We start from the raw sequence: 27,859 nt of genomic DNA, 5'->3' as shown, positions 1-27,859 counted from the left end.
CTTGACCAGAAATTGGTTTTGTCCTTGTCGCTTTCTGCAGTCCAATATAGTTTCCACTACGTACTCTTCACAACCATCGATCTGGACAGGTTCAGGAGGCTTGGATCCTCTGTTAGGGAAGGGATCAGGGGCTGCAGGTTTGAGTAGAGAAACATGAAATACAGGATGTATTTTCAGAGAATTAGGTAGAGACAGTTCATATGAGGCTAAATTAATTTTCCTCTTAACCGGGAAGGGTCCCATAAACTTAGGTGCCAACTTCTTAGACGGGCAAGGTAATCTTAGGTTATTTGTGGACAGCCATACCTGATCATCCGGTTTGAGATCCAACTCTCCCCTTCTTCCCTTGTCGAAGAATCTCTTGCCGTCAGCTTGAGCCTTGGTTATTGCTTCGCGTAATACCTGGTTGTTACGTTTAAAAAATTCCAAGATATCTTGAACCGCTGGAACTGCTGATTCTGAAAAGAAATCTGGCAAAAATGTTAAATTAAAACCATAATTAGAGAAAAAAGGGGATTGCCCGGTAGCTGAGTGTTTGGCATTGTTGTATGCAAATTCTGCTAGAGGTAGCAGCGAGACCCAATCATCTTGAGAAAAAGTTGTAAAGCATCTGATATATTGTTCTAAGGTTTGGTTTGTTCTTTCGGTTTGCCCATTGGTTTGGGGATGGTAGGCTGAAGACAGAGAAAGCTTAATTTGTAACTTCTCACAAAGGGCTTTCCAGAACCGAGAGGTAAACTGGACCCCTCTGTCGGAGACAATATTGGAAGGTACTCCATGTAGCCTGACGATTTCTTTGATAAAAACGCGAGCAGTTTCAGCAGCAGAAGGTGTATTTTTCAAAGGAAGGAAGTGAGCCATCTTGGTAAAACGATCTACAATCACAAAGATTGCTGTACATCCTTCAGAACAGGGAAGTTCCACAATAAAGTCCATTGCAATCATTTCCCAAGGTCTATTGGGCACGGGTAGAGGTTTTAATAGACCCCAGGCTTGTTTTCTGGATGTCTTGTTCCGATTGCAGATGGGGCAAGAGTTGATATATTTCTTACAAAAGTCCTCTAAGTCAGGCCACCAGAAAGTGCGTCGCACTAATTCGAGGGTTTTACGAACTCCGAAGTGCCCCGCTAACGGGTGGTCATGGAGAAGTTTTAGAACTTCCACTCGGGTATTCTCCGGTACAAAAACTTGACTCCCTCTCCAAAATAAACCGTCTCTGGAAGTTAACGAGATATTGGGGGGTTTGGAAGATTCGGAAGATGCTTCTCTGATCGTGGAAAGCAGATCGGTATGCAAAAGTAGAAAGTTGCCATCCGGAAGGATGGTGTCTGGAATGGATGTGTCCTTCGGGTTGTCATGCATTCGGGATAATGCGTCTGGTTTAACATTCTTGGATCCAGGTCGATAAGTAATATGAAAACAAAAGCGAGAAAAGAAGAGAGCCCAACGGGCTTGTCGAGGTTTTAGCCGTTTAGCTGTCCTTAGATACTCCAAATTTTTGTGATCTGTGTAGATCAATACAGGATGAGCAGCGCCTTCAAGTAAGTATCTCCACTCCTCTAAGGCGGTTTTGATTGCCAACAGTTCTCGATCCCCCACGTCGTAATTCCTCTCTGCGGGGGAGAGCTTTCGGGAATAGAATCCTACTGGATGCATTAAATCCTTGTCCCCTGAGCGTTGTGAGATGACAGCCCCTACCGCCACTTCAGAGGCATCTACCTCAAGGAGGAAAGGCAACGCTGGATTGGGATGACTGAGGATTGGAGCGGATGTAAAGAGTCCCTTCAGGGTATCAAAGGCCTTTTGAGCTTCAGGATTCCATCGGAAACGAAGATTCTGCTTAGTGAGTTGAGTAATGGGAGCCACTATCGTAGAGAAGTTTTTAATAAATTTCCTATAAAAATTTGCGAACCCAATAAAACGTTGTACCCCTTTTTTATCCAAGGGTGTTGGCCAGTCTAGGATGGCGGATACTTTTTTCGGATCCATTTCAATTCCGGTTGGAGAAATCACTAGACCTAGGAATTGGATAGTTAGTCGCTCGAACTCGCATTTCTCTACTTTTGCATACAAGCTGTGCAGGCGGAGACGATTCAGGACCTTGCAGACGTGCACTCGGTGCTCTTCCAGGGAACAGGAAAAAACCAGGATATCGTCCAAATAAACAATGACAAAGATGTCTAAGAAGTCTCTAAATACGTCGTTAACAAAGTGTTGAAACGTAGCAGGTGCATTGCATAGGCCAAAGGGCATTACCAAGTACTCATAGTGTCCATATCTTGTGCGGAACGCTGTCTTCCATTCATCGCCGTCCCTGATGCGTATCAAGTTGTACGCTCCCCTCAGGTCCAGTTTAGTGAAAATAACGGCAGATCGTAATTTTTGAAAAAGTTCGGGTATTAGGGGCAGGGGATAGCGATTCTTTACAGTGATGTTGTTTAGTTCCCGATAATCAACACAGGGACGAAGAGTTTGGTCTTTTTTTGTGACAAAAAATATTCCGGCGCCTGCTGGCGAAGTGGACGGACGGATGAATCCTTTATCCAAATTTTCATCAAGATAAATTTTTAATGCGTCCTGTTCCTTCTCGGAAAGTGGGAAAATCCGCCCAAAGGGGATCTCAGCCCCAAGAAGGAGCTCAACCGGACAGTCATATGGCCGATGAGGCGGAAGAGAATCAGCTCCTTTCTTGCTAAACACATCAAGGAATCCATGATATGGTTTTGGAACGGACTGAAGCAGACTGGGATCGGCATTTAAACACATCAGGGTAGGAGATGGGTTGGACGGTCTGGGCAGGCAGTGTTCCTGACAGTAGTAAGAAGGGAAGGTGATTCTTCCAGATATCCAGTCAACTTGGGGGTTGTGTGCCCGGAGCCAAGGTATGCCTAAAATTACTGGGAACAAAGGAGATGAAATGACATCCAAAATTAACAGTTCCTTGTGTTGGAGAGAAGTAGTAGCAGGTAGGGGAAGCGTCTCTTGTGTTACCTGACCAGACTTGATGTGTGAGCCGTCGGCCAAAAAGACAGAAAGTCTACAGTCCTTTTTACGTAAAGGTATATTATGGAGATCAGCAAAAGTGGAATCAATAAAACAGCTGCATGCGCCTGAATCAACGATAGCGTTGACCAACACCGTCTTTTCCGGAAGCTGTAACGAAAGGGAGAGAGCAAGGTGGGTGGTGTTGGCAGAAATGGCAGAAATATTAATAGGAGCTGAAGACTTGAACTTACGTATCTTGACGGGGCAGTTATACACGTAATGGCCGGCCTCGCCGCAGTAGAGACACAGGTTCAACTGGCGACGACGTGTGCGTTCTTCCGGAGTGAGAGTAGGTCGCATCACACCTAATTGCATTGGTTCCGAAGTGTCCATAGACGGATCAGTAGAATTCGGAGGAGTAGGTGGTCGGTAACGAGAAGCGGGTAAGGGGGCCCGAGCAGTGACCCATACTGGGCGACCTTGTTGGGAAGAACGCTCTGCCCGGCGTTCCCTTAGTCGCCGATCAATTTGCACGGCCTTAGTGATAAGTTCATCTAGGGTTTCAGGTACCCCAATGCGGGCTAGTTCATCCTTCAGGGGTTCTGACAAGCCTAAGCGAAATTGGTGGCGCAGAGCTGCGCTGTTCCATTGAGTATCTGCACTCCAACGACGAAAATCGGTTACATAATCCTCGACCGCTCGGCGGCCTTGTTGAAGTGCAAGTAAAGCGGTTTCAGCCGTGGCAGTCCTCTGGGGATCGTCGTAAAGTTGGGCCATGGTCTGGAAGAAGTTCAGCAAAGTCTCTGTCTGAGGGCCATTATCCTCTAGCAACCGATGTGCCCATTTTTGGGGTTCCCCTTGAAGCAGGGAAACGACAAACCCCACTTTCGTGGCCTCTAGTGAGAATGTTCGGGGTTGCAGGGCAAAATATAACTGACATGCGTTCTGAAAGTCCCGGAATTTAGAGCGATCCCCTGTGAATCGTTCGGGCATAGGAACCCTGGGTTCAGGTGGTAACATTACCACAGACGGAGCAGCAGCGGCTGATGAAGACCTAGTGGAAGATGCTGGGGCATCTCCAGGAACGGCTAGGTTCTGGACCTGTCCTTCCAATCTCAGGTAGCCATCTTGCAAGTTTTTAACCGCTTGAGTGAGGGATGATAGATGCTTGCATATCTCCTCCATCGCTGGGGCAACTCCTGCAGACTCTGTCATGGCTGCCTGATACTGTTACGTACCTGGTATGTTTAGAGTCTGGTTGTAGGAGGCCTCTCTTACGGCTCTGGTTCACGAGCCACTGAAGTGGGAACAGCGGACTCGGAGCACAGCGGGGTAGGAGTGCCGATGCAGAGATGAATAGATGTAGGTGGCTGAGTCTCTCTGGCGGGGAGGTGCAGACGGCACTGAGGCAGAAGAGGGGGTCAGCGACCCTGACAGGTGATACGACTGCAATGGCAACAAGCTGATGAAGAAAGCAGATAAATAGGAAGCAAGAAACAGCAGGGTCAGGCAAGCCGGGTCACAACGGATAATCAGATGGTTCAGATGCAGGTAACTGAAGCGTAGTCGTGGTGCAAGCAGGTGGGTCTGGCAACGGTGGGTCCAATCAGAAGGGTAGTCAAACAAGCCGGAGTCAGGGATTAGAGAGATACGGATAGTCAACAAGCCGGGTCAAGGTTCAGTCAGTAATTCAGGATCAGGTTTCAGGATCAGGTTTCAGGATCAGGTTTCAAGTGTAAGTTCACTCCAAAACTGCAGATCAGGCAGCAATGTGTTTGAGTCCAGCAATGGCTTTTAAAGTGTGCTTTGGCGCCAAAAACGTGCACACGCACGCTCCCGCTATCGTGCACGCGCGCGCGCCCGTTGTGCACGCTCGCGCCCCCGTTGCGCACGCGCAGGCGTGCGGGAAGTGCTGCGGTGTGTCAACATGGAGGAACCCTGTTGTTTCCTCAGAAACGAGGATGGATGAGGCTGGGAGGTAAGTCCCTGACACCAGAGCAGGGGAACGCAGTGGACTAGGTGGAGGGCTGGCATGACTGACGTCACAGGGGACAGAAAATTAACCATTGGTCGGTCAGCACCTGGGGGGCGGAGAGAGGAGTCTACTTAAGTGAAGGTTCCCGCCCCCCTGGCAAGCACAGCGCATAGGAAAGTTCCCGCCCACCCGCCCCTTATTGGTATTAGTAGGATCATCATGGTGTGTGTCGTATTATGTGTGGGTTGTGTTTTTTCTGTTAATTTTCATTTACAGGGTCAGTAATTGGATTGTCGTGGCAGCGTTGGTTGGTCCCTGCGGGTAAGGAGTAGACTTTTAAAGTGGAATTAATGACCTGTCGGTGACAGGCGATGATGAGGGTGATGCCAGTTAACGGAGGTTAGCTGGAGGAATGGATTATGGAGCACTACGGTCGTGAGTCGCCTTTGAGCCAGTTCGGCTTGAGGCCTGCAGAGGAATCCAAAGACCGGAGTGCAACAAAAAAGGTCATATATATATATATATATATGTTTATATATATATATATATATATATATATATATATATAGTTTTACGGAAGGATAGAGGCTTTGCCTGCAGGGACCAACTTCAGGTAGTTCAGGTTTATAGCAGATGTTTTCTTATTTTGTGTTAAATTTATTATGTTTAATAAATCAGGCTGCTACGGCCTATTATTTCCCCAACAAAAATGGTGTGGTTTCAAGTTAATGGGTATAGAAGTTGGGGGGTTGATTAAGGTATGGGAAGGTAATAAGGTTAAGTGGTTTAAGGACATCTGTTGTACTAGAGTCATGGCTGCTTGTGGAGCAGCTGAAGTCTGTGTGGTGCTGAGCTGCTCTGATGTCTGGTGCAAACCCAGGGTTGGGCTCCCCTGGGCTGGGATCTCTCCCAGGATAGTCCCAGGCTTTCCGGCCTACACAAGGTGAAGCTGTAGTTGGTGGTGAGGATGGAGGACGGAGCTCTGGGAACAGAAAGACACTTGCAGAGACTGTAAGTAGAAGTTAGAAGTGGAAATGTTTGTGTGAAAAGTTCCAATGATACCGATAAGAGGAAGTCTGGGAATGTTATTCCACAAAAGAGTTCTCAGTCCAGCCAGCCATTGCAGGCCCAGCACAGTGCAGCTCAGTCTGTTCAGCGACATGTTATTGTACAGCACAGTCCAAGCTCTGCAAGTACAGCCCAACCCAGCCAGCCAAAGCAAACCCTGCAGAGTGGGGCACATTTAGTCCAGCATACTAATGCCACCCAGTACAGTCCAGTCAATGAAAGTATGATTCAAGCCCAGCACAGTGCAGCTCAGAGTGGAGCAGAGACATTGGCTTCTCCCAGTACTCCCCGTAAATATTCCAGAACTTCCTTGGAACAGAAAACAATCAAAGAGAACTTGCAGCAGTGTGTGATGGTGGGCAGCAGCCAGGGACGTTCATCGGGCTCTAAGCAGCAGAATAAAGAGGAGGGTGGTAATAATATTCCACAATCTGGCCCAGTGAAACCATCCACACCCAGCAGAGACCCTCAGGCCAGTACTAGTAATGGGAAGGAGGATAAAGATTTCAAGCGCCCTGCAGCTGCAAAGAAGAAGGTGTTAAAGCCTGAACCTGCGCTGCACCTGGCTGATAAAATTCCTTCCCTGCTAAAACGAATGGAGTCCCTGAGGAAAGCTAAGACTAGGATCCAGAAACAGATGACTCTGTATACAGACTTAAAGCTGCCAACCCCAGGAGGGAAACGTTATATGACAGCAGACTGAACTCCCTGGGCATTGAACTGGCCGGTGTATCAAAGGACATTGATGCTACCCTGGAAGAACTGGGACCAGTGGCGGAGGTGTACCTTAAAAATAGCTCAAGAAAATTGTTATAACAGAGGATCTGTAGGACCTTCTTCTGTTCTCCGCTTGTACTTAGAGACTGCACTACAGCTGTCATGGAGGAAAGCTTAAAGTTGCTGAATAGCCCCAGGTTACCCTTAAAGTTTCATGACATTGCCTGGCTGTCTCTCCATGGGAGAATGTATGTGAGGGGGAACATGAAAGGTCTGGCCGCATCTGAAAAAACCTGCCCTTTGGGCTGTAATCAGGAGGAGTCAATGGAGCATTTCTTGGTGGATTGTTGGGGAAGCCGTGAAGTCTGGAAGGAAGTAGCTTCCGGAATTGGGATCCAAAGGTTGCTCAGACAGGCTTAGTGTGTTCCCCCAACAATACACGGTGTAGACAGAGGGACAACGTACATCATCATTACTGTAGTCAAGTACTATCAATGGCATGCAAGGACTAGAGTAGCCATGCATAATGAACAGTTTATCTCCAGTAAAATTGCAGGTTTAGTGTTATCTGAGTTACGATGGATTAAGTGTTTGGAGAGTAGGAAATGTTGGAGAAGTTTAGATCTATGGGAAGGAGTCTTTTTGTGACATTTGGGGCCAGATTCATGTAGATCAGCGGATCTTTAGATCCGCTCGATCTACGTGTTTTACGATCCGCCGGTGCAATTTAGCGAGGCTAGTGCAGTATTCATCAAGCACTTACCTCGAAAATTGCATCGTCGGATCGTAACTCCCCCGGCAGAATGCAAATTCTGCGGCTAGGGGGAGTGTACAATTTAAATCAGGCGCGTTCCCGCGCCGATTTAACTGCGCATGCGCCGCCGGCGAAATTTCCCAGTGCGCATGCTCCAAATGACGTCGCTAGGACATCATTGTTAGCGGCGGGTACGTCAATTGCGGCCATCCGTATTCCCGATCGACTTACGCAGACAACGTAAAAATTTGAATCTCGGCGCGGGAACGACGGCCATACTTAACATTAGCTACCCCTCATATAGCAGGGTTAGCTATCCGCCGGAAAAAGCCGAACGTAAATGACGTTAAAAAAAAGCGGCGGGCGTACGGACTTGAATCGGCGGTTCTACTCATTTGCATATCCGACACATAAAAAAAAACGACAACACCTAGCGGCCGGCGGTAGATTGCAGCCTAAGATTCAACTGGTGTAAGTCACTTACACCAGTCGGATCTAAGGGAGATCTATGAGGAATCTGATTCTATGAATCAGCCTCATAGATCCGACCGTCGGCTCTCACAGATATGACGGCGGATCTCAGAGATACGACGGCGGATCAGGAGATCCGCCGTCGTATCTCTTGATGAATCTGCCCCACAGACTTTTATGGACTTTCAGGCCTTGTACACACGATCAGTCCAAACTGATGAAAACGGACTGAAGTCTGATGGTCTGATGTGCCTACACACCATCAGTTCAAAATCCAATCGAGTCCAACGCGGTGACGTAAAACACAACGACGTGCTAAAAAAACCCGAAGTTCAATGCTTTCAAGCATGCGTCAACTTGATTCTGAGCATGCACAGTTTTTGAACCAATGCTTTTGCGTTCTAACCATAGGTTTTGACCGATCGGTCATCAGTCCATCAGTCTGATTTTAAAGCAAGTTTTAAAACTTTGGTCTGAAGGACAAAAGTCTGATGGGCCGTACACACGGTAGGTTTGGACTGATGAAACTGAACTTCAGTCCATTTTCATCAGTTTGGACTGATCGTGTGTACAGGGCCTTATTCTCCTAATGATGCCTTTTTTTAACTGCTAAGTATTTGACCTGAACATGTCGGTAATTGTATTTACTGTATGTTATTATGTATCTTGTCTGTTTTTACAAATAAAAATATCCATACAAACAGAATAGGAACAGATACTGAGAATTACACCCAGCACACAGGACAAGAGAAGTAGTACTGTGCAGAGTCCATATATACAGAATAAGAAGAGATACTGAGAATTACACCCAGCATACAGGACAAGAGAAGTAGTACTGTGCAGAGTCCATATATACAGAATAAGAAGAGATACTGAGAATTACACCCAGCATACAGGACAAGAGAAGTAGTACTGTGCAGAGTCCATATATACAGAATAAGAACAGATACTGAGAATTACACCCAGCATACAGGAGAAGAGAAGTTGTACTGTGCAGAGTCCATATATACAGAATAAGAACAGATACTGAGAATTACACCCAGCATACAGGACAAGAGAAGTAGTACTGTGCAGAGTCCTTATATACAGAATAAGAACAGATACTGAGAATTACACCCAGCATACAGGACAAGAGAAGTAGTACTGTGCAGAGTCCTTATATACAGAATAAGAACAGATACTGAGAATTACACCCAGCATACCGGACAAGAGAAGTAGTACTGTGCAGAGTCCTTATATACAGAATAAGAACAGATACTGAGAATTACACCCAGCATACAGGACAAGAGAAGTAGTACTGTGCAGAGTCCTTATATACAGAATAAGAACAGATACTGAGAATTATACCCAGCATACCGGACAAGAGAAGTAGTACTGTGCAGAGTCCTTATATACAGAATAAGAACAGATACTGAGAATTACACCCAGCATACAGGACAAGAGAAGTAGTACTGTGCAGAGTCCTTATATACAGAATAAGAACAGATACTGAGAATTACACCCAGCATACAAAATAAAAGCCAATATCATTTCTATTATTATTTCAATAATACAATGACAATGAAACACATAAGCCTCTTGCTATTTGATCGCCTGTGCGGTTTTTATAAACAAAAAAGAGCGACAATTTTGAAAAAAAATACAATATTTTTTACTTGTTGCTATAATAAATAGCCCAATTTAACCGGTTAAGCCCCGGACCTTTAGGCAGCTAAATGCCCAAGCCAGGTTTTGCGATTCGGCACTGCGTCGCTTTAACAGACAATTGCGCGGTCGTGCGACGTGGCTCCCAAACAAAATTGACGTCCTTTTTTCCCCACAAATAGAGCTTTCTTTTGGTGGTATTTGATCACCTCTGCCGTTTTTATTTTTTGAGCTATAAACAAAAATAGAGCGACAATTTTGAAAAAAATGCTATATTTTTTACTTTTTGCTGTAATAAATATCCCCCAAAAACATATATACATTTTTTTTCCTCAGTTTAGGCCGATACGTATTCTTCTACCTATTTTTGGTAAAAAAAATCACAATAAGCGTTTATCGATTGGTTTGCGCAAAATTTATAGCGTTTACAAAATAGGGGATATTTTTATTGCATTTTTATAAAAAAAATAATTTTTTACTACTAATGGCGGCGATCAGCGATTTTTTTCGTGACTGCGACATTATGGCGGACACTTCGGACAATTTTGACACATTTTTGGGACCATTGTCATTTTCACAGCAAAAAATGTATTTAAATTGCATTCTTTATTGTGAAAATGACAGTTGCAGTTTGGGAGTTAACCACAGGTGGCGCTGTAGGATTTAGTGTACACTTAGTGTGTGTTTACAACTGTAGGGGGGTGTGGCTGTAGGAATGACGTCATCGATCGAGTCTCCCCTATGAAGGGGATCACTCGATCGATGCAGCGCCATAGTGAAGCACAGGGAAGCCGTGTTTACATACGACTCTCCCCGTTCTTCAGCTCCGGGGAGCGATCGCGACGGAGCGGCTATAAACAAATAGCCGCGCCGTCGTCCCGGATCGCTCCCCGAGGGAACCCGACCGCCGCGTGTAGCGGGGGGGGTCCCGATCGGACCCCCAACGCACGTCTAGGCAGGGACGTACAGGTACGCCAATGTGCCTGTACGTGCCATTCTGCCAACGTATATGTACATGCGGCGGTCGGGAAGTGGTTAAAGTGCAAAATAAAAAAACGCAATTAGAGAAATAAATAAATACATGAATAAATAATAAAATTATTTCCTCCGTGTAGAGATCCGATCACTTCTCCTAACCTCTTGTAAGTATTTGGCCGCATACACACGGTCGGTCCAAACCGATGAAAATGGACTGAAGTCCAGTTTCATTGGTCCAAACCGACTGTGTGTACGGCCCATCGGTCTTTTGTCCTTCGGTCCAAAATTGTAGAACTTGCTTTAAAATCGAACCGATGGACCGCTGCCCGATAGGTCCAAACCGATGGTTAGTACACAAAAGCATTGGTTCAAAACCTGCGCATGCTCAGAATCAAGTCGACGCATGCTTGGAAGCACTGAACTTCGTTTTTTTTAGCACGTTGTGTGTTTTACGTCACCGCGTTCTGACCCGATAGTTTTTTGAACTGATGGTGTGTACGCACATCAGACCATCAGGCCACTTCAGCGGTGAACCGATGAAAATGGTCCGTCAGACCATTCTCATCGGTTTGGATCGACCGTGTGTACGCGGCCTTAGATTCATTTATTTATGGTGACTTTAGGAATCTCTAACATGTGTCTTTTTCTTTTCTCCTCTCTGGCAGTTTTCACTTGTTGAGTTCCAGGTAAGTGATTTATAACTCATAAATGCTGTCCCTGGCAGGGTGTGTGTTCAGCCTCCATTTTGTTGTGTTTGTTTTATAACCCTTATGTTGCCTCTAAGCAGGGCCGATCTGCCCTATAGGCTCACTATGCAAGCCGCTTAGGGCCCCGCAAAGCTGCGGAGGGCCCCCCAAATTACTAGAGGCCCTCACCTGGTCAGAAGTAAATTTCGGCCCCCCACCCTGCTTCTCAACTCGCTGGCTGCATGGGAGAAGAGGTAAAAAGTCAGCACCCCCCGGCCTCTCACTTTAAAGTAAGATGAAGGCCCCCCCCACTTCTCAACTATGTGACATGTGATTTTGCTTAGGGCGATGCGAATTCAGCTCTATAGACTGGCATTCCCTGAAATCGCGGTAAAATCGTGGCAAAAACGCAGCCTGCGAAATCGTGGTAAAATCGCACGATTTTGAATTTGCAGCATTGTGAACCTAGCCTAAATATTCTTAAAATTAAAAAATAAAATTAAAAATATCAGCACATAGAAGAAAATCTATGCCCACCCTTTCTGCCCCCTCCTCCATTCATAGAAACTGTACTATAGCTTCTGCCAATGAAAAGTTCTCTATGAATGGAGTATGGCCTCTTCCATTTTGGACCAGGAATGCTAACGAGATAGAACTCACATTTGTGTTTTTTATTTAGAACTATGGTTTTATATGTAGATTTGTTAATTTCCTCTCTGTAACATGTATACAATGAATGTACAGAAAATACTTATTTTATTTTATAATAACCAAGTTCCTCATAGAATGATTGTGGAATATAAGTTTTATTTTATCTCTGTCCAGGATCCACAGGGGAACCTTCTTGCCCAGTGGAGAGATGTTCCGCCTAAGAACGGCATAGCAGAGATGTCATTTCAGTTGGCCGAGGAACCTAAAATGGGGAAATACAAAATAAAGGCTAATAATGTTTTAAAGGAGATTGAAGTGCAAGAATACGGTAAGAGGCCGAGACATTATCCTGATATTTACCTAAAAGTGAGATGCCATAGAGCAATGGATTCCAAACTTTGGCCTGCAGGCCTTTATTCAGCCCTTGGGGCACTATTCCTCTCACTGACACCAATAATGAGACAACATTCCTTTTGCTAACACCAACAGTGGGTCGTTATTCCTCCCACTGACATCAAAGTTGGGGTACCATTGATCCCGCTGATACTAACAATGGGGTAACATTGCTTGCACTAATAACAACAATGCTGGCTAATGGATAACCAGACATATATAGGTGATGAAAGTAATAGTTTTTTTAATGAAATGTGAATTATATGTAACGCAACCACCTCCAATAACACACAGTGCATGTGACAGAACCCACTGTCACTGTGTGTTTTGGAAGGGAATGTGGGCTGGCCTCTTACCCACAGATTATGGCCCAGAAGAGACTGGAGACCTGGGACAAGCCAGCATTGAAATTATGTAATGTAATGGTGGATAGTGGATAATGTAGTGTATTGAATAGTGTAGTGGTCAGTATAGGAATCACGTAGGTCAGTGTAGTGTAGTGGTCAGTGTGTAGTATAGTGGTCGATGTAGGAATCAGGTAGGCTAGTGTAAGGGTCAGTATAAGAATGAGATAGGTCAGTGTGGTGTGTAATGGTCAGTGTATTGTATAGTGTAGTGGTTAGTGTGTAGTGTAGTGGTCAGTGTGTAGTGTAGTGGTCAGTATAGGAATCAGGTAGGTTAGTGTGGTGTGGTTTGTAGTGTAGTGGTCAGTGGATAGTGTATTGTGTAGTAGTACAGTATAGTGTAGTGGTCAGTATAGGAATTGGGTAGGTCAGTGTCATGAATCAGATTTGATCAGAACTGTGTGGACTGCACAAGTGAACCAGACATATATAGGTGATGAAAGTAATAGTTTTTTTTAATGAAATGTGAATTATATGTAACGCAACCACCTCCAATAACACACAGTGCATGTGACAGAACCCACTGTCACTGTGTGTTTTGGAAGGGAATGTGGGCTGGCCTCTTACCCACAGATTATGGCCCAGAAGAGACTGGAGACCTGGGACAAGCCAGCATTGAAATTATGTAATGTAATGGTGGATAGTGGATAATGTAGTGTATTGAATAGTGTAGTGGTCAGTATAGGAATCACGTAGGTCAGTGTAGTGTAGTGGTCAGTGTGTAGTATAGTGGTCGATGTAGGAATCAGGTAGGCTAGTGTAAGGGTCAGTATAAGAATGAGATAGGTCAGTGTGGTGTGTAATGGTCAGTGTATTGTATAGTGTAGTGGTTAGTGTGTAGTGTAGTGGTCAGTGTGTAGTGTAGTGGTCAGTATAGGAATCAGGTAGGTTAGTGTGGTGTGGTTTGTAGTGTAGTGGTCAGTGGATAGTGTATTGTGTAGTAGTACAGTATAGTGTAGTGGTCAGTATAGGAATTGGGTAGGTCAGTGTCATGAATCAGATTTGATCAGAACTGTGTGGACTGCACAAGTGAACCAGACATATATAGGTGATGAAAGTAATAGTTTTTTTTAATGAAATGTGAATTATATGTAACGCAACCACCTCCAATAACACACAGTGCATGTGACAGAACCCACTGTCACTGTGTGTTTTGGAAGGGAATGTGGGCTGGCCTCCTACCCACAGATTATGGCCCAGAAGAGACTGGAGACCTGGGACAAGCCAGCATTGAAATTATGTAATGTAATGTAATACTACATTGTAACAGCTCTGGTGAACGGAGTGAACCACAACTGCGGTTAGCAAGGATTTCAATGCACTTCCTTATGTGAAAATTCAATATTGGACCCCAGGCGTCACTCCACACAAACAGGAGTTTGGGGGTTCTCTACATCATCTCTCTCTCACATAAAGAAAGGTGTTGAGCTACTAAGGATGGATGCATTACAGCATGCGACCAGAGCTTAGCGTTTGAAACTATAGCATACAAAGATTCCAATGCACTTCTATATGCAAGTGATTATCAGTACGGGACCCCAGGCGTCACTCCACGCATACAGGAGTTTGGGGGTTCTCTTTCTTTTCAAGAAATACAGCCCTGAAGAAGGGGAGGCATTTTCGCCCGAAACGCATTGGCTCTACTGGTTTACTTTTATCTCCAATAAATAACTATAAAATTCATCAAGTGAGACCTCTTTTTGGGCATTGAGCGCTTCTTTCCAATCATCCAAAGTGATTTTAACCACTTCCTACCCAAGGTATGTACCCGTACATCCGTGGGTTTCAGTGGTTATACCGGGATGATGCCTTCAGGCATCATCCCGGTATAATTTTTAGCATCCAGCGATTGTTTAGCATCTCATACTAGCCCATTATGTGCCACTTACCTGCAATCAAAGTCTGCGCTGTCTCCACTGTAGGCTGCATCTATCTTCGCCCCTTTTTCTTCTGGGGCAGCAGACTCTGGCTGTGTGACTGGCCAGAGCTGCATGACATCACTGCGCTCGCTCGGGAAGAAAAGGCACAGAGGGACGTTTCTTCAAAACTACAAGGTAAATATCTCCTAAATGGTGCACATTTAGGAGATAATTACAGAACCTATAGGTAAGTCTTATTCTAGGCTTACCTGTAGGTACAAATACTAAAAAGGGGTTTACAACCACTTTAAGTGTTCACCTGGGAGTGGAAACCTAGAGGTGGCCCTAGTATCACTATGGGTTTGGGACCCTGTGGTGAGAATGGGTACAGCACTTGGTTTTTCTTTTTTTTTCAATCAAGTTTAATTTATTATGAAAAGTAGATGGTACATCAGATGTTATACATTAGATAAATATCAATACATTGTGATATAGAAATTCATATATTAAAGCGGAGTTCCACCCTATTTTACAACTTCTTTGCATTCGTTTTTACACTGCCCCCTTAAATACATTTGGGATGTTTTATTTTTGTCTTTTAAAAACTCACGTTTTTATCTGTGAGTGTCTTATTCCCCCGCCGCGGCGGAATGGCCCCCCCCCGCCGCATCCAGCGCTGCTATGCCTCCTGGGATATGTGTCTCTTCAATCCCAGGAGGCTGGGTTGACCTGAACATCGCAGCCGTGGATGAACATCTCGGGGGGCGGGAGGGAGGGAGGGCAGTGCCGCCCATAGAGGTGGTGTCCTTCCTCTTCTCCCTCTCCAACTCCTCCCCCGTCCTAGCTCCTCCACTCGTCCTAGCTCCGCCCCCGTCCTAGCTCCGCCCCCGTCCTAGCTCCTCCACCCGTCCGTCACCGCCGCCCCCGTCCTCCTCCCTCCACCACCCGCCCACCTGCCATCTGTCTCCGATGCACGGAGATACAGATCATCAGGCAGAGAGAGCGAGTCTCACTCTGTCTGATAGATCTGTATGTGAGAGCACCGAGCATAGTACAGCCCCGCCTCCCTGTACAGCCCCGCCTCCCTGTACATTGCAACATCGCTCTGCACTGTGTGTTACAAGTCTAGTGCAGGGAGGCGGGGCTGTACTATGATCAGTGTCCTCACATACAGATCTACACAGACAGAGATGTGCTCTGTATGCCTGATCATCTGTACCTCCCCCCACTCTGCACATAATGTCACCGCACCGTCACCGCACCGTCACCGCACCGTCACCGCACTGTCACCCCACTGTCACCGCACCGTCACCGCACCGTCACCGCACCGTCACCGCACTGTCACCGCACTAACATCACCCCACTGTCACCGCACCGTCACCGCACCGTCACCGCACTGTCACCGCACTGTCACCCCACTGTCACCGCACCGTCACCGCACCGTCACCGCACCGTCACCGCACTGTCACCGCACTAACATCACCCCACTGTCACCGCACCGTCACCGCACTGTCACCGCACTAACATCACCCCACTGTCACCGCACCGTCACCGCACCGTCACCGCACTGTCACCGCACTGTCACCCCACTGTCACCGCACCGTCACCGCACCGTCACCGCACCGTCACCGCACTGTCACCGCACTAACATCACCCCACTGTCACCGCACCGTCACCGCACTGTCACCGCACTAACATCACCCCACTGTCACCGCACCGTCACCGCACCGTCACCGCACTGTCACCGCACTAACATCACCCCACTGTCACCGCACCGTCACCGCACCGTCACCGCACTGTCACCGCACTAACATCACCGCACCGTCACCGCACCGTCACCGCACCGTCACCGCACTGTCACCGCACCGTCACCGCACTGTCACCGCACCGTCACCGCACCGTCACCGCACTGTCACCGCACTAACATCACCGCACTGTCACCGCACTAACATCACCGCACTGTCACCGCACTAACATCACCGCACTGTCACCGCACCGTCACCGCACCGTCACCGCACTAACATCACCGCACTGTTACCGCACTGTCACCGCACTAACATCACCGCACTGTCACCGCACTGTCACCGCACTAACATCACCGCACTAACATCACCGCACTAACATCACCGCACTGTCACCGCACTAACATCACCACACTAACATCACCGCACTAACATCACCGCACTAACATCGCAGCACTAACATCACCGCACTAACATCACCGCACTAACATCACCGCACTAACATCGCAGCACTAACATCACCACCGCACTAATGTCACAGCACTAACATCACAGCATTAACATCACAGCACTAACATCACAGCACTAACATCACAGCACTAACATCACCGCACTAACATCACCGCACTAACATCGCAGCACTAACATCGCAGCACTAACATCGCAGCACTAACATCGCAGCACTAACATCGCAGCACTAACACCACCGCACTAACATCACCACCGCACTAACGTCACCTCACTAATGTCACTGCACTAACATCACCGCACTGTCACCGCACTAACATCACCGCACTAACATCACCGCACTAACATCACCGCACTAACGTCACAGCACTAACATCACCGCACTAACATCACCGCACTAACATCACCGCACTAACATCACCGCACTAATGTCACCGCACTAACATCACCACCGCACTAACGTCACCGCACTAATGTCACCGCACTAACATCACAGCACTAACATCACAGCACTAACATCACCGCACTAACATCACAGCAATAACATCACAGCACTAACATCACCGCACTAACATCGCAGCACTAACATCGCAGCACTAACATCGCAGCACTAACATCACCGCATTAACATCACCGCACTAACATCGCAGCACTAACATCGCAGCACTAACATCACCGCACTAACATCACCGCACTAATGTCACCGCACTAACATCACCACCGCACTAACGTCACCGCACTAATGTCACCGCACTAACATCACAGCACTAACATCACAGCACTAACATCACAGCACTAACATCACAGCACTAACATCACAGCACTAATGTCACCGCACTAACATCACAGCAATAACATCACAGCACTAACATCGCAGCACTAACATCACCGCATTAACATCACCGCACTAACATCGCAGCACTAACATCGCAGCACTAACATCACCGCACTAACATCACCGCACTAACATCATCGCACTAACATCGCAGCACTAACATCGCAGCACTAACATCACCGCACTAACATCACCGCACTAACATCGCAGCAATAACATCGCAGCACTAACATCGCAGCACTAACATCGCAGCACTAACATCGCAGCACTAACATCACCGCATTAACATCACCGCACTAACATCGCAGCACTAACATCACCGCACTAACATCACCACACTAACATCACCGCACTAACATCACCGCACTAACATCACCGCACTAACATCACCGCACTAACATCATCGCACTAACATCGCAGCACTAACAAAATGAATTTATTGACAGTGCACATGTCTGGTATATGTATACACACCACATATATAACAAGAGATATATATCATCTTGTTATGTAGATATATCTGCACAGGAACAAATTATTTATTATATTTACTGGTTCCTGGAAGGAGGAGGAGAGGTTTGCATAGATAAGGGGCGGTAACTTCCTCTGACACTCCCATTGCTATTGAAAACTGATCTGAAACCATTACACTGCTTGTACAGCACTGAGCATGTGCGAGGCTGAAATCCAGGAAGTCATACAGTCTGGCTTCATGATGCCCACACTTAAGATGGCCCCAGTCAATTTCTGTTTTATAAAGTGTCTAAATGCTGTAACAACCTAACAAAATGGACCTTAGTTTACAGACTAACTTTACTAGAATACATTCAGCTTGTGTATTACAGGGGTATTTATATTTAAAAAGTTTTTTTTTTTTCAATTTGTGGCCGGAACTCCGCTTTAATAGTACATTACATTCTAACAATACTTAGGTTCCAATGAAGGGATTACTCTATAGTCAGAGGTATAAAAAACAAAATTAAAGGAACAAACCCCTGTTTTTGTAAATCGATCCATCGGAGGTCTAATAATTATACTTATACTATATACTCCAAACTATCACCCAATATAATTCGAAGTCATGGCAGTCTATAGTATTTGTCAAATCATAAGTAATACCATTTGACCTCTTAAGAATAATTAAATTCTATACCTCCCAAACAAATCCTTCAAACACATTAGAGTCGAGTCGTTTCGACCAATGTATAGTTTCCCATTAATTCATTTCATCCCCCATTGCCAAAATATTTTCATATTGAGAATTGGAAGGGATAAAAGGAAAAGATAAAGATTGAATAAACAACCATAAACTTTGTCAAACTGATATTTCCGGATTATTTAAAAAAATATTTTGACACCAGAAAATATCGTCAAACAACCATATCTATAAATTGTCTGAGGAAATGAATCCACCTCCAATATACTCTCCACAGGATCCATGAGTCAAAAGATATTATATCCAGAAATTCCAGTTTATCCAAATTGATCATAGAGTGCATCCAAATGGATAAAAAAAAAAATTGTATATGATAAAGAAGAGTACCAAGTCATTAACAACATATTCACATATAGATAGTACCATATGTTATCTAAAAATTTGAAATAAAAGAAAATGTAAAGAAATCGAACCAAGAGGTGAACAGAAAGAAAGAAAAAGGAAGAATAGATGAGGACTAAAGATCAGAGAGGAAGAAGAGTAGATAGCCTACCTGCCAAGTGTATACAACAAAATACGGTGAATCACCATATTACATTCACGTTGAATTTAATATACCCAAGTACTTCATCCACGGTTCCCAAATCTCATGAAACTGGTTACCTGAACCTAACAACAAGCCCAACCGTTTTTCATTCTCCATTATCCAAGTCACTTTCCTTTTCATATATGATATCGAAACCGTCGTTTTTTTCCAAGCAGCAGCTATCGAAATCCTTGCTCCTACTAGGATAAATAATATCAATCTTCTTGTAGACTTATGAGCATGCGGTACTAGTCCATTCAGCAAAGCAATCGCTGGAGATTGGTGTATATTACAGCCAGTTATACGTCTTATAATATGAAATACCCTATTCCAGTATCTGCGTATTTTTGGGCATTCCCACCATATATGAATCATAGAACCAACTCCCTGACATCCTCTAAAACATAGAGGCGACAGAGAGGGGTAAATAGTGGCTAGCTTCAAGGGTACCAAGTACCATCTAGTAAAGACCTTCATTAGCTTCTATAAGTGAAACATTGGTAATCCCTTTCACGGATCTATCAAAATTAGTGTACCATTCTTTCAAATCCCATTCAACCTGAAGATCCCTTTAGCACTTGGTTTTTCAGCACCTCACCTCGATGGGTAGACCACAGGATGGTAGGGTGTGGGTCTTTGGGCCTACCCTGAAGTCTAGGGGGAGGATGTGTAGCCCTTAGCTTCCATCTACCCCTGCCTAAGGGGGTCTCTCTTCAGGAGAACCCCTAACCCAGTACTCAGTGGTCAGCTTTGGCTGATCAAGATAAGAGCAGAGTCTGCCACACTTTTTAACTAGGTGGACCAGAATACCTTGCCCCATCAGGAATCTTGTTCCCTGGGCTGTCAGAGAGGGATCCTTTCTCTTCTGGATCATATGACCCACCCTATGCACTATTTTGTTTAGTGTTTAGATTTGCACAACACACTGTGGGCTCAAAAATTTAAAACAAAACCATTTTTGAAGTATTAAAATGTGTAACTACTTTTGGAAAATTATGTTTTATTGCAGCATACCAGTCTTTAGGTGTGGTGGCTGCATTAGTTTGCTTTCCTTTATCGGGCTAAGATTATTATTTTTTTGCGAAAAACCTATTGATCCTGCTAGACTTCCATTGTCATAATCATTCTTATGAGCTTAACAAATCTTTGTTGTGTGAACTACTATTGTTATCAGCCCTAATGTAACATAAATGAACAAAGGCTGACATGTTTTAACCACTAGAGGGCCGCGCTATAGACGAAAGACGTCCACAGCGCGGCTCTCAAGTGCCGAGTGGACGTCTTTAGACGTCCTATTGTCGTCATTCTCTGTGCGCGCCGCTGGGGGCGCGCAGCGGGGAAACAACATGCCCGGCGCATCGCTCGGGAGACGATGCGAGTGCCTGGCGGCCGTGATGTCCGCCAGACACCCGCGATCGTCGGGGACAGCAGGGACGTGGAGCTCTGTGTGTAAACACAGAGCTCCACGTGCTGTCAGGGAGAGAGGAGACCGATCTGTGTCCCTTTTCATAGGGACACAGCATCGGCCACCTCCCCCAGTCACAGTCCCCTCCCCCCACACAGTAAGAACACAATGAGGGAATACATTTAAGCCCTTCCTCACCCCCTAGTGTTAACCCCTTCACTGCCAGTCACATTTATTCAGTAATTAGTGCATTTTTATAGCACTGATCGCTGTATAAATGTGAATGGTCCCAAAATTGTGTCAAAAGTGTCCGATACGTCCGCCGCAATATCGCAGGTCTGACAAAAAAAATCGCAAATCGCAGCCATTACTAGTAAAAAAATAAAAAATAAATCATCATAAATCTATCCCCTATTTTGTAGGCGCTATAACTTTTGCGCAAACCAATCAATAAACGCTTATTGCGATTTTTTTTAACAAAAATATGTAGAAGAATACGTATCGGCCTAAACCGAGGGAAATTTTTCTTTATCGTTACATCACGGGACACAGAGCGGCATTCATTACTATATGGGTTATATGGAGTACCTTCAGGTGATGGACACTGGCAATCTCAAACAGGAAATGCCCCTCCCTATATAACCCCCTCCCATAGGAGGAGTACCTCAGTTTTTACGCCAGTGTCTTAGGTGTTGGTCATGGTTTAGCGTGCCTCCGCATCCTTGGGATTAGGTGAGCTAACCGGTTCTGTCCAAAGGCCTCAGTGCTAAAGTGGTCAGTAACCGGACCCCAAACCCTTGGGGTATAGCCCATAATGCTTTTCTTTTTAGAGAGCTGGACCCTGGGCCCAGAACTTAGAAACCTTTGGGGGCCTAATGTTTCTGTTGCCAGAGTGCTATATGGGCCCAGGACAGTGGATCCTTCATAGGAACCCAGGGCCTGAAGGTCTAGACAGCCCCACGGAGATGGGGGAAGATTGGGCCTCTTGCTTGGCAAAGTCCTGCGGCATGGAGCAGGTAAGTGAGGGGAAAACTTGCGGAACTTGGTTCTTAGCAGGTTTTTTCTGGGGGGTCACAGGGGACATGCCTAAAGTTATGCGCTGCATCTGGCAAAACTAGTCACATATCTTAACGATAGGATGGCTCTATGTGTATTATTCCCCATAAGAGGTGACCTCCCTGGTAGTGTTGGAAAAGCATTGAGTGGGGCCTGTGTGTATGTGTGTGTGTGTGTGTTCAGAGAGCTGTGCTTACCTGCAAGCCTCCAGGCGATGCTGCATCGGTTCTTCCTCCCCAGAGCCTGCAAGGCAGGCAAACGCTGACCTCCTCGTGGAGGCTCCCTTCCCCCCAACACCCCCCCCCCTGTCGGCGGGCGCGCGCGCGCGCGTTCCCGTGTTATAGGCGCAATTCGCGCCGTTAAGCTGAAGGGGGAAGGGCGGGTCAGTTGCTTAAGGAAGGGGCGGCCCTTCCTTTTTCGTTCCATCAGCTCATTCTACGATTGGAACTGAGGAGGAAAAGACCAGAGCGGCAGCACAGGGCGCCGAGGACACACAGTGGCCAGAAAAGATATTACAGTCTTCAGAAGACTGTTTTCAAGCCTAGAAATAGGCTGTTCTTTTCCATCTCAATAGTTTTTTCTTGGCAATACTACTAAGGGGGACAGAATGCTTTTTCTTTCTTGGATTTGAAAAAAAAAAAAAAAAAAAGAGAAAAGAAAAATTAAAAATCCATCAAGGGGAGAGGAGGCATTTTTTATCCCCCAAACAGGTGTTTGGGCAATTAACTATTTATAGTTCCAAGTACCGATAAGTTAGCAGGCGTACCTCGGTATTGTACCATGGCATCCGGGTCAGAGGGTACAAGAGGTGGGGATTCCCCCAGAGAGTCTGAGGTCTCGTGATATAAAGAAAAATTCAGCGCTGGAATAATACAAAAAACAAAAGATTGCAAGCCAGCACTCAGGATAAATTCAAATAAAAAGTCCCAGAGTCAAATAGTGTATAAAATAGTGCAGCGCAAATAAAATCTAAGACAATATAATAATAATTTAAATATTGAAGAAAGTCCATATAGTGCACAAGTGAAAAATCCAAATAGTGCTCCAATGTAAAGTGATTGAGTGCAGTAAATCAGAAATTCTGTGATCCACAGGTAAAGAATCCTCCACCGATTAACTAAATAGATAGTTGGCCTCTCACCTCAGCCATTCGACCATGGCTAGGTCACAAAGCGTTTTACACCTGTGCCTGCCTTTAGGTTAGTGCGGTGTGTGTATCGGAGTGATAGTGACCATGTCGTTCCCGAAGGCGCCTCTGAAAAGGTTCAACGAGGAGGTTGTTCTATCAGACAGAGAGCACTAGTCTGTTTCCTCTCTCATTCACATATACCCTCCTGCTGACCTGGATATTGGCTGAGCTGAGTTGCTGGTAGCTGCCTGCCTATTGGGATTTAAAGGTTTTCTTGCTCACACCTGGGAGGTGTAAAACGCTTTGTGACCTAGCCATGGTCGAATGGCTGAGGTGAGAGGCCAACTATCTATTTAGTTAATCGGTGGAGGATTCTTTACCTGTGGATCACAGAATTTCTGATTTACTGCACTCAATCACTTTACATTGGAGCACTATTTGGATTTTTCACTTGTGCACTATATGGACTTTCTTCAATATTTAAATTATTATTATATTGTCTTAGATTTTATTTGCGCTGCACTATTTTATACACAGTCTGAGGTCTCGGACAAGGTTATGCCGCTGCTTTCCCCAAAGGGAGCCTTGGGGCCATCAGGATCTGGGGCTGGAGCTGGCGCGGGTCAGTCCAACCCTAAGATGGTCACGGACGAGGTATTACTCACCTCTTTAAAAGAGATGGAGAAAAGAATGGGAAAAATGATAGCCACAGCTATGCGGGGCAGTAAACGGATTAGATCTCCGTCGCCCGAGCGTGGACCCTCAGAAGAGGAGGTCCTTTCCTCAGGGGAATTGGACGACCTCTTGGACAAGGACCAAGTAGGTTCGGGGATCGAGGACCCGGATACAGAGGAGTCTGGAGCAGTCTCCCAAGGGGAGAGCTGGTGGATTCAAGCCTTAACGGACTTGGTCCATAGTGCATTCAACTTGCCAGTACCAGATCTCCAAGTATCGACGGTTTCAGCTTTGGGCTCACTAAGGGCGCCTCAAAGCAATGCAGTGTTTCCAATCCATCCTCTGCTAGAGGAGGTTTTGTTCCAGGATTGGAGCAAGCCAGATAAGATCTTTTTACCACCTAAAAGATTCTCTGCCCTATATCCTATGGAAGATAAATTTTCCAAGAGATGGGCTACTCCTGCGGTGGACGCAGCCATCTCATGTGTTAACAAATCGTTAACATGCCCTGTAGAAAACATACAGGTGTTCAAGGATCCGGTTGATAAACGCTTGGAAGCACTACTTAAGAACTCCTTCACTACTGCAGGGGCAGTAGTGCAGCCAGCTGTGGCTGCGATTGGGGTTGCTCAAGCATTATCGGATCAAATTAAGCAGATGCTTAAACTTATTCCTGCCCAGCAGGCAGAAGAGTTTTCGGATGTCCCTAGGGCCATATGCTTTACGGTAGACGCGATTAAGGATTCTATCCAGCAAGCGTCACGTTTATCGTTATCCCTTATCCATATGAGAAGACTCTTATGGTTAAAGAGCTGGGAGGCCGAGCCCCCATGCAAGAAGCTCCTGGTAGGGTTCCCCTTCCATGGAGGACGACTCTTCGGAGAAGACCTGGATAAATACATTCAGACCATTTCAAACGGCAAAAGCACTCTTTTGCCAACTAAAAGGAAGTTTCAGGGGCCTGCGTTTAAACGACAGTACTCCCCTGGGCAGGGGCCCTCTAATGCCAAACAGTATCGACGGCCTCCTGCGAAAGCAAACTTCAGCTTCAACAGCAAGTCGCAGGGACAGGCTGCTAGAGGCAGAAAGCAGTGGTTTCGCAAACCAGCAAAACCAGCCCCCAAGCCGACCTTATGAAGGGGCGCCCCCACCCACGAAGGTGGGGGGAAGGCTGCGTCTCTTTTCAGAGGTTTGGGAAGCCAGCATTCCCGACAAGTGGGTACGGTCTTCCGTGGCCACGGGCTACAAATTAGATTTCCTAAGGTTTCCTCCTCCTCATTTCCAGGAGTCGAGGATTCCAAACGATCCGGAGAAGGGAGCCGCATTAATGTCGGCATTAAATCATCTACTTTCCCAGGAAGTAATAGTAGAGGTACCAGTCCTGGAACAGGGGCTGGGTTTCTACTCCAACCTATTCATCATCCCAAAGTCCAATGGAGATGTCAGGCCAATTTTGGACCTAAAGATGGTAAATGCATACCTAAAAGTCCGCTCATTTCGGATGGAATCCGTGCGGTCAGCAGCTGCCACACTCCAAAAGGACGACTTCATGGCGTCCATAGACATAAAGGATGCCTACCTTCATGTTCCAATTTATCAGCCACATCAAAGATATCTACGCTTTATGGTGGCTTCGCGTCATTTCCAATTCGTGGCGCTTCCCTTCGGGTTGGCTACGGCCCCCCGGGTGTTCACGAAGGTCCTAGCTCCAATCCTAGCCAAGCTAAGGATCCAAGGGGTCACGATCCTAGCATACCTGGACGACCTCCTAGTCATAGATCACTCGTCTCCTGGCTTGGAGCGAGCAGTGGCCCTCACGGTCCAATACCTCGAGAGGTTCGGCTGGGTCCTAAATCGAGAAAAGTCAGCATTCCAGCCCACAAGGCAGTTGGAATATCTCGGCATGAGGTTAGACACAGAACAACAAAGGGTGTTTCTACCTCTGATGAAGGTCAAAGCCATCAAGGAATTAATCCTACTGGTTCTAAGCAAGAAAGAACCGACTATTCGCCTATGTATGAGGTTACTAGGCAAGATGGTGGCCACATTCGAGGCGGTACCGTACGCCCAGAGCCACACTCGCATCCTGCAGGCAGCCATCCTGTCAGCATGGAGCAGGAGGCCACAGGCCTTGGATATCCCGTTGCCGCTCTCATCAAGAGTCCGACAAAGTCTGTGTTGGTGGTTAGACCCTCGGAATCTACTGAAGGGGAAATCTTTCAGCCCAGTGGCCTGGAAGATAGTGACCACAGACGCCAGCCTGACGGGCTGGGGAGCAATTTTGGATGGTTGCACTCGCCAAGGTACTTCGGCAAAGCCAGAGAGGCAGTTGCCCATCAACATCTTGGAGCTCAGAGCTGCTCGACTAGCCCTCAGGGCTTGGACGTCAAAATTGCAGGGGTTCCCGGTGAGAATTCAATCAGACAATGCCACGGCCGTGGCATACATAAATCACCAAGGGGGAACCAGGAGTCAAGCCGCTCAGAGAGAGGTGAGCATGATTCTCCTATGGGCAGAGGCTCATGTGCCCTGCATATCGGCAATATTTATTCCAGGAGTGGACAACTTTCAGGCGGACTCCTTAAGCCGCCAGACTTTATTGCCGGGGGAATGGTCTCTGCATCCACAAATCTTTCAAGCACTCTGCCAAAGATGGGGAGTGCCGGACGTGGATGTCATGGCATCGAGACTCAACAAGAAGCTAGACAGGTTCATATCCCGCTCAAGGGATCCGATGGCCTGCGGAACCGATGCGCTGGTTTGCCCTTGGCATCAGTTCAAACTTCTTTATGCATTTCCCCCGCTCCAGTTACTACCCCGCCTGCTGCGCAGGATCAGGGTGGAGCACATACCAGTCATCCTGGTAGCTCCAGCATGGCCCAGAAGGGCATGGTACTCACTAATCCTAAAGATGGTAGTGGGAGACCCTTGGACTCTTCCTCTACGGCCAGACCTGCTATCGCAAGGTCCGATCCTCCACCCTGCCTTACGGCATCTAAATTTGACGGCCTGGAAGCTGAATCCCTGATTCTCAGGGGTAGAGGTCTGTCTCAGAAGGTAATCTCTACCCTAATCAGAGCCAGGAAACCGGTCTCTAGGGTGATTTATTACAGGGTCTGGAAGGCCTATGTAGGCTGGTGTGAGTCCAAGCTATGGCTTCCTCGCAAGTTTACCATCGATAGAGTTTTAAGTTTTCTCCAGCTAGGAGTGGATAAGGGATTGGCATTAAGCACAATCAAAGGACAGATTTCAGCTCTGTCAGTGTGGTTTCAGCGGCCGCTGGCCACCCACTCGCTGGTTAAGACCTTCCTTCAAGGGGTCTTACGTATTAAACCTCCAGTTAAATCCCCGCTTTGTCCGTGGGATTTAAATCTTGTTCTGTCAAGTTTACAGAAACAACCGTTTGAGCCGTTGGCTGAAATTCCTTTGGTTTTACTGACAAGGAAGTTAGTATTTTTGGTCGCCATAGTTTCCGCAAGAAGAGTATTGGAACTGGCGGCCTTATCCTGTAAGGAACCATATCTTATTTTTCATAAGGACAAGGTCGTTCTCCGCCCTCATCCTTCCTTCCTACCGAAGGTTATATCCAGTTTTCATCTAAACCAGGATTTGGTATTACCATCCTTCTTCCCTAAACCTACTTCCAGAAAGGAAGGGTTGCTGCATACCTTGGATATTGTCAGGGCCATGAAGGCCTATCTTAAAGCTACAGAGAAGATCCGGAAAACGGATGTGTTGTTCATTTTACCGGATGGGCCCAAGAAGGGGCAGGCAGCTGCAAAGTCCACCATCTCTAGGTGGATTAAGCAGTTAATCACTCAGGCCTACGGCTTGAAAGGGTTGCCTCCTCCAGTATCATTAAAGGCTCATTCTACTAGGGCCATGGGCGCCTCCTGGGCAGCACATCACCAGATCTCTATGGCTCAAGTTTGCAAGGCGGCAACCTGGTCTTCTGTCCACACGTTTACAAAATTCTACCAGTTGGATGTAAGAAGGAATACTGATACAGCCTTTGGGCAGGCAGTGCTGCAGGCTGCAGTTTGAGACCCTCGGATTCCGGGGGCTCCCCTTTTTGAGTTAAATTTAAAATTTAAAATTATTTTTCTCAACTAAGTTGGATTTATTATGATTTGAGTATATCTCTAAATTAAATCCTTTTGTCTTGGAGATGTTCTCCCTCCCCTCATTGTAAGCATTGCTTTGGGACATCCCATATAGTAAT

General features: G+C 46.3%; 1 protein-coding gene across 11 annotated transcripts in view; it reads left to right on the top strand.

Annotated features, from left to right (window-relative positions):
* Window positions 1-27,859, top strand: part of LOC120946805 (alpha-2-macroglobulin-like protein 1) — a 224,004-nt gene that overhangs the window by 32,199 nt on the left and 163,946 nt on the right. For all 11 annotated transcript variants that reach the window (XM_040361516.1, XM_040361517.1, XM_040361514.1 and 8 more), the window contains exons 6-7: window positions 11,258-11,278; window positions 12,104-12,257. In XM_040361516.1, coding sequence (XP_040217450.1) covers window positions 11,258-11,278; window positions 12,104-12,257 — 175 coding nt within the window. The remainder of the gene's footprint in view (window positions 1-11,257; window positions 11,279-12,103; window positions 12,258-27,859) is intronic.

Source organism: Rana temporaria, chromosome 8 (genome assembly GCF_905171775.1).
Source record: "Rana temporaria chromosome 8, aRanTem1.1, whole genome shotgun sequence".
Classification (NCBI taxonomy): Eukaryota; Metazoa; Chordata; class Amphibia; order Anura; family Ranidae; genus Rana; species Rana temporaria.
Note: the sequence above shows the minus strand (reverse complement) of the source record. Positions and strands in the feature narration are given on the sequence as shown.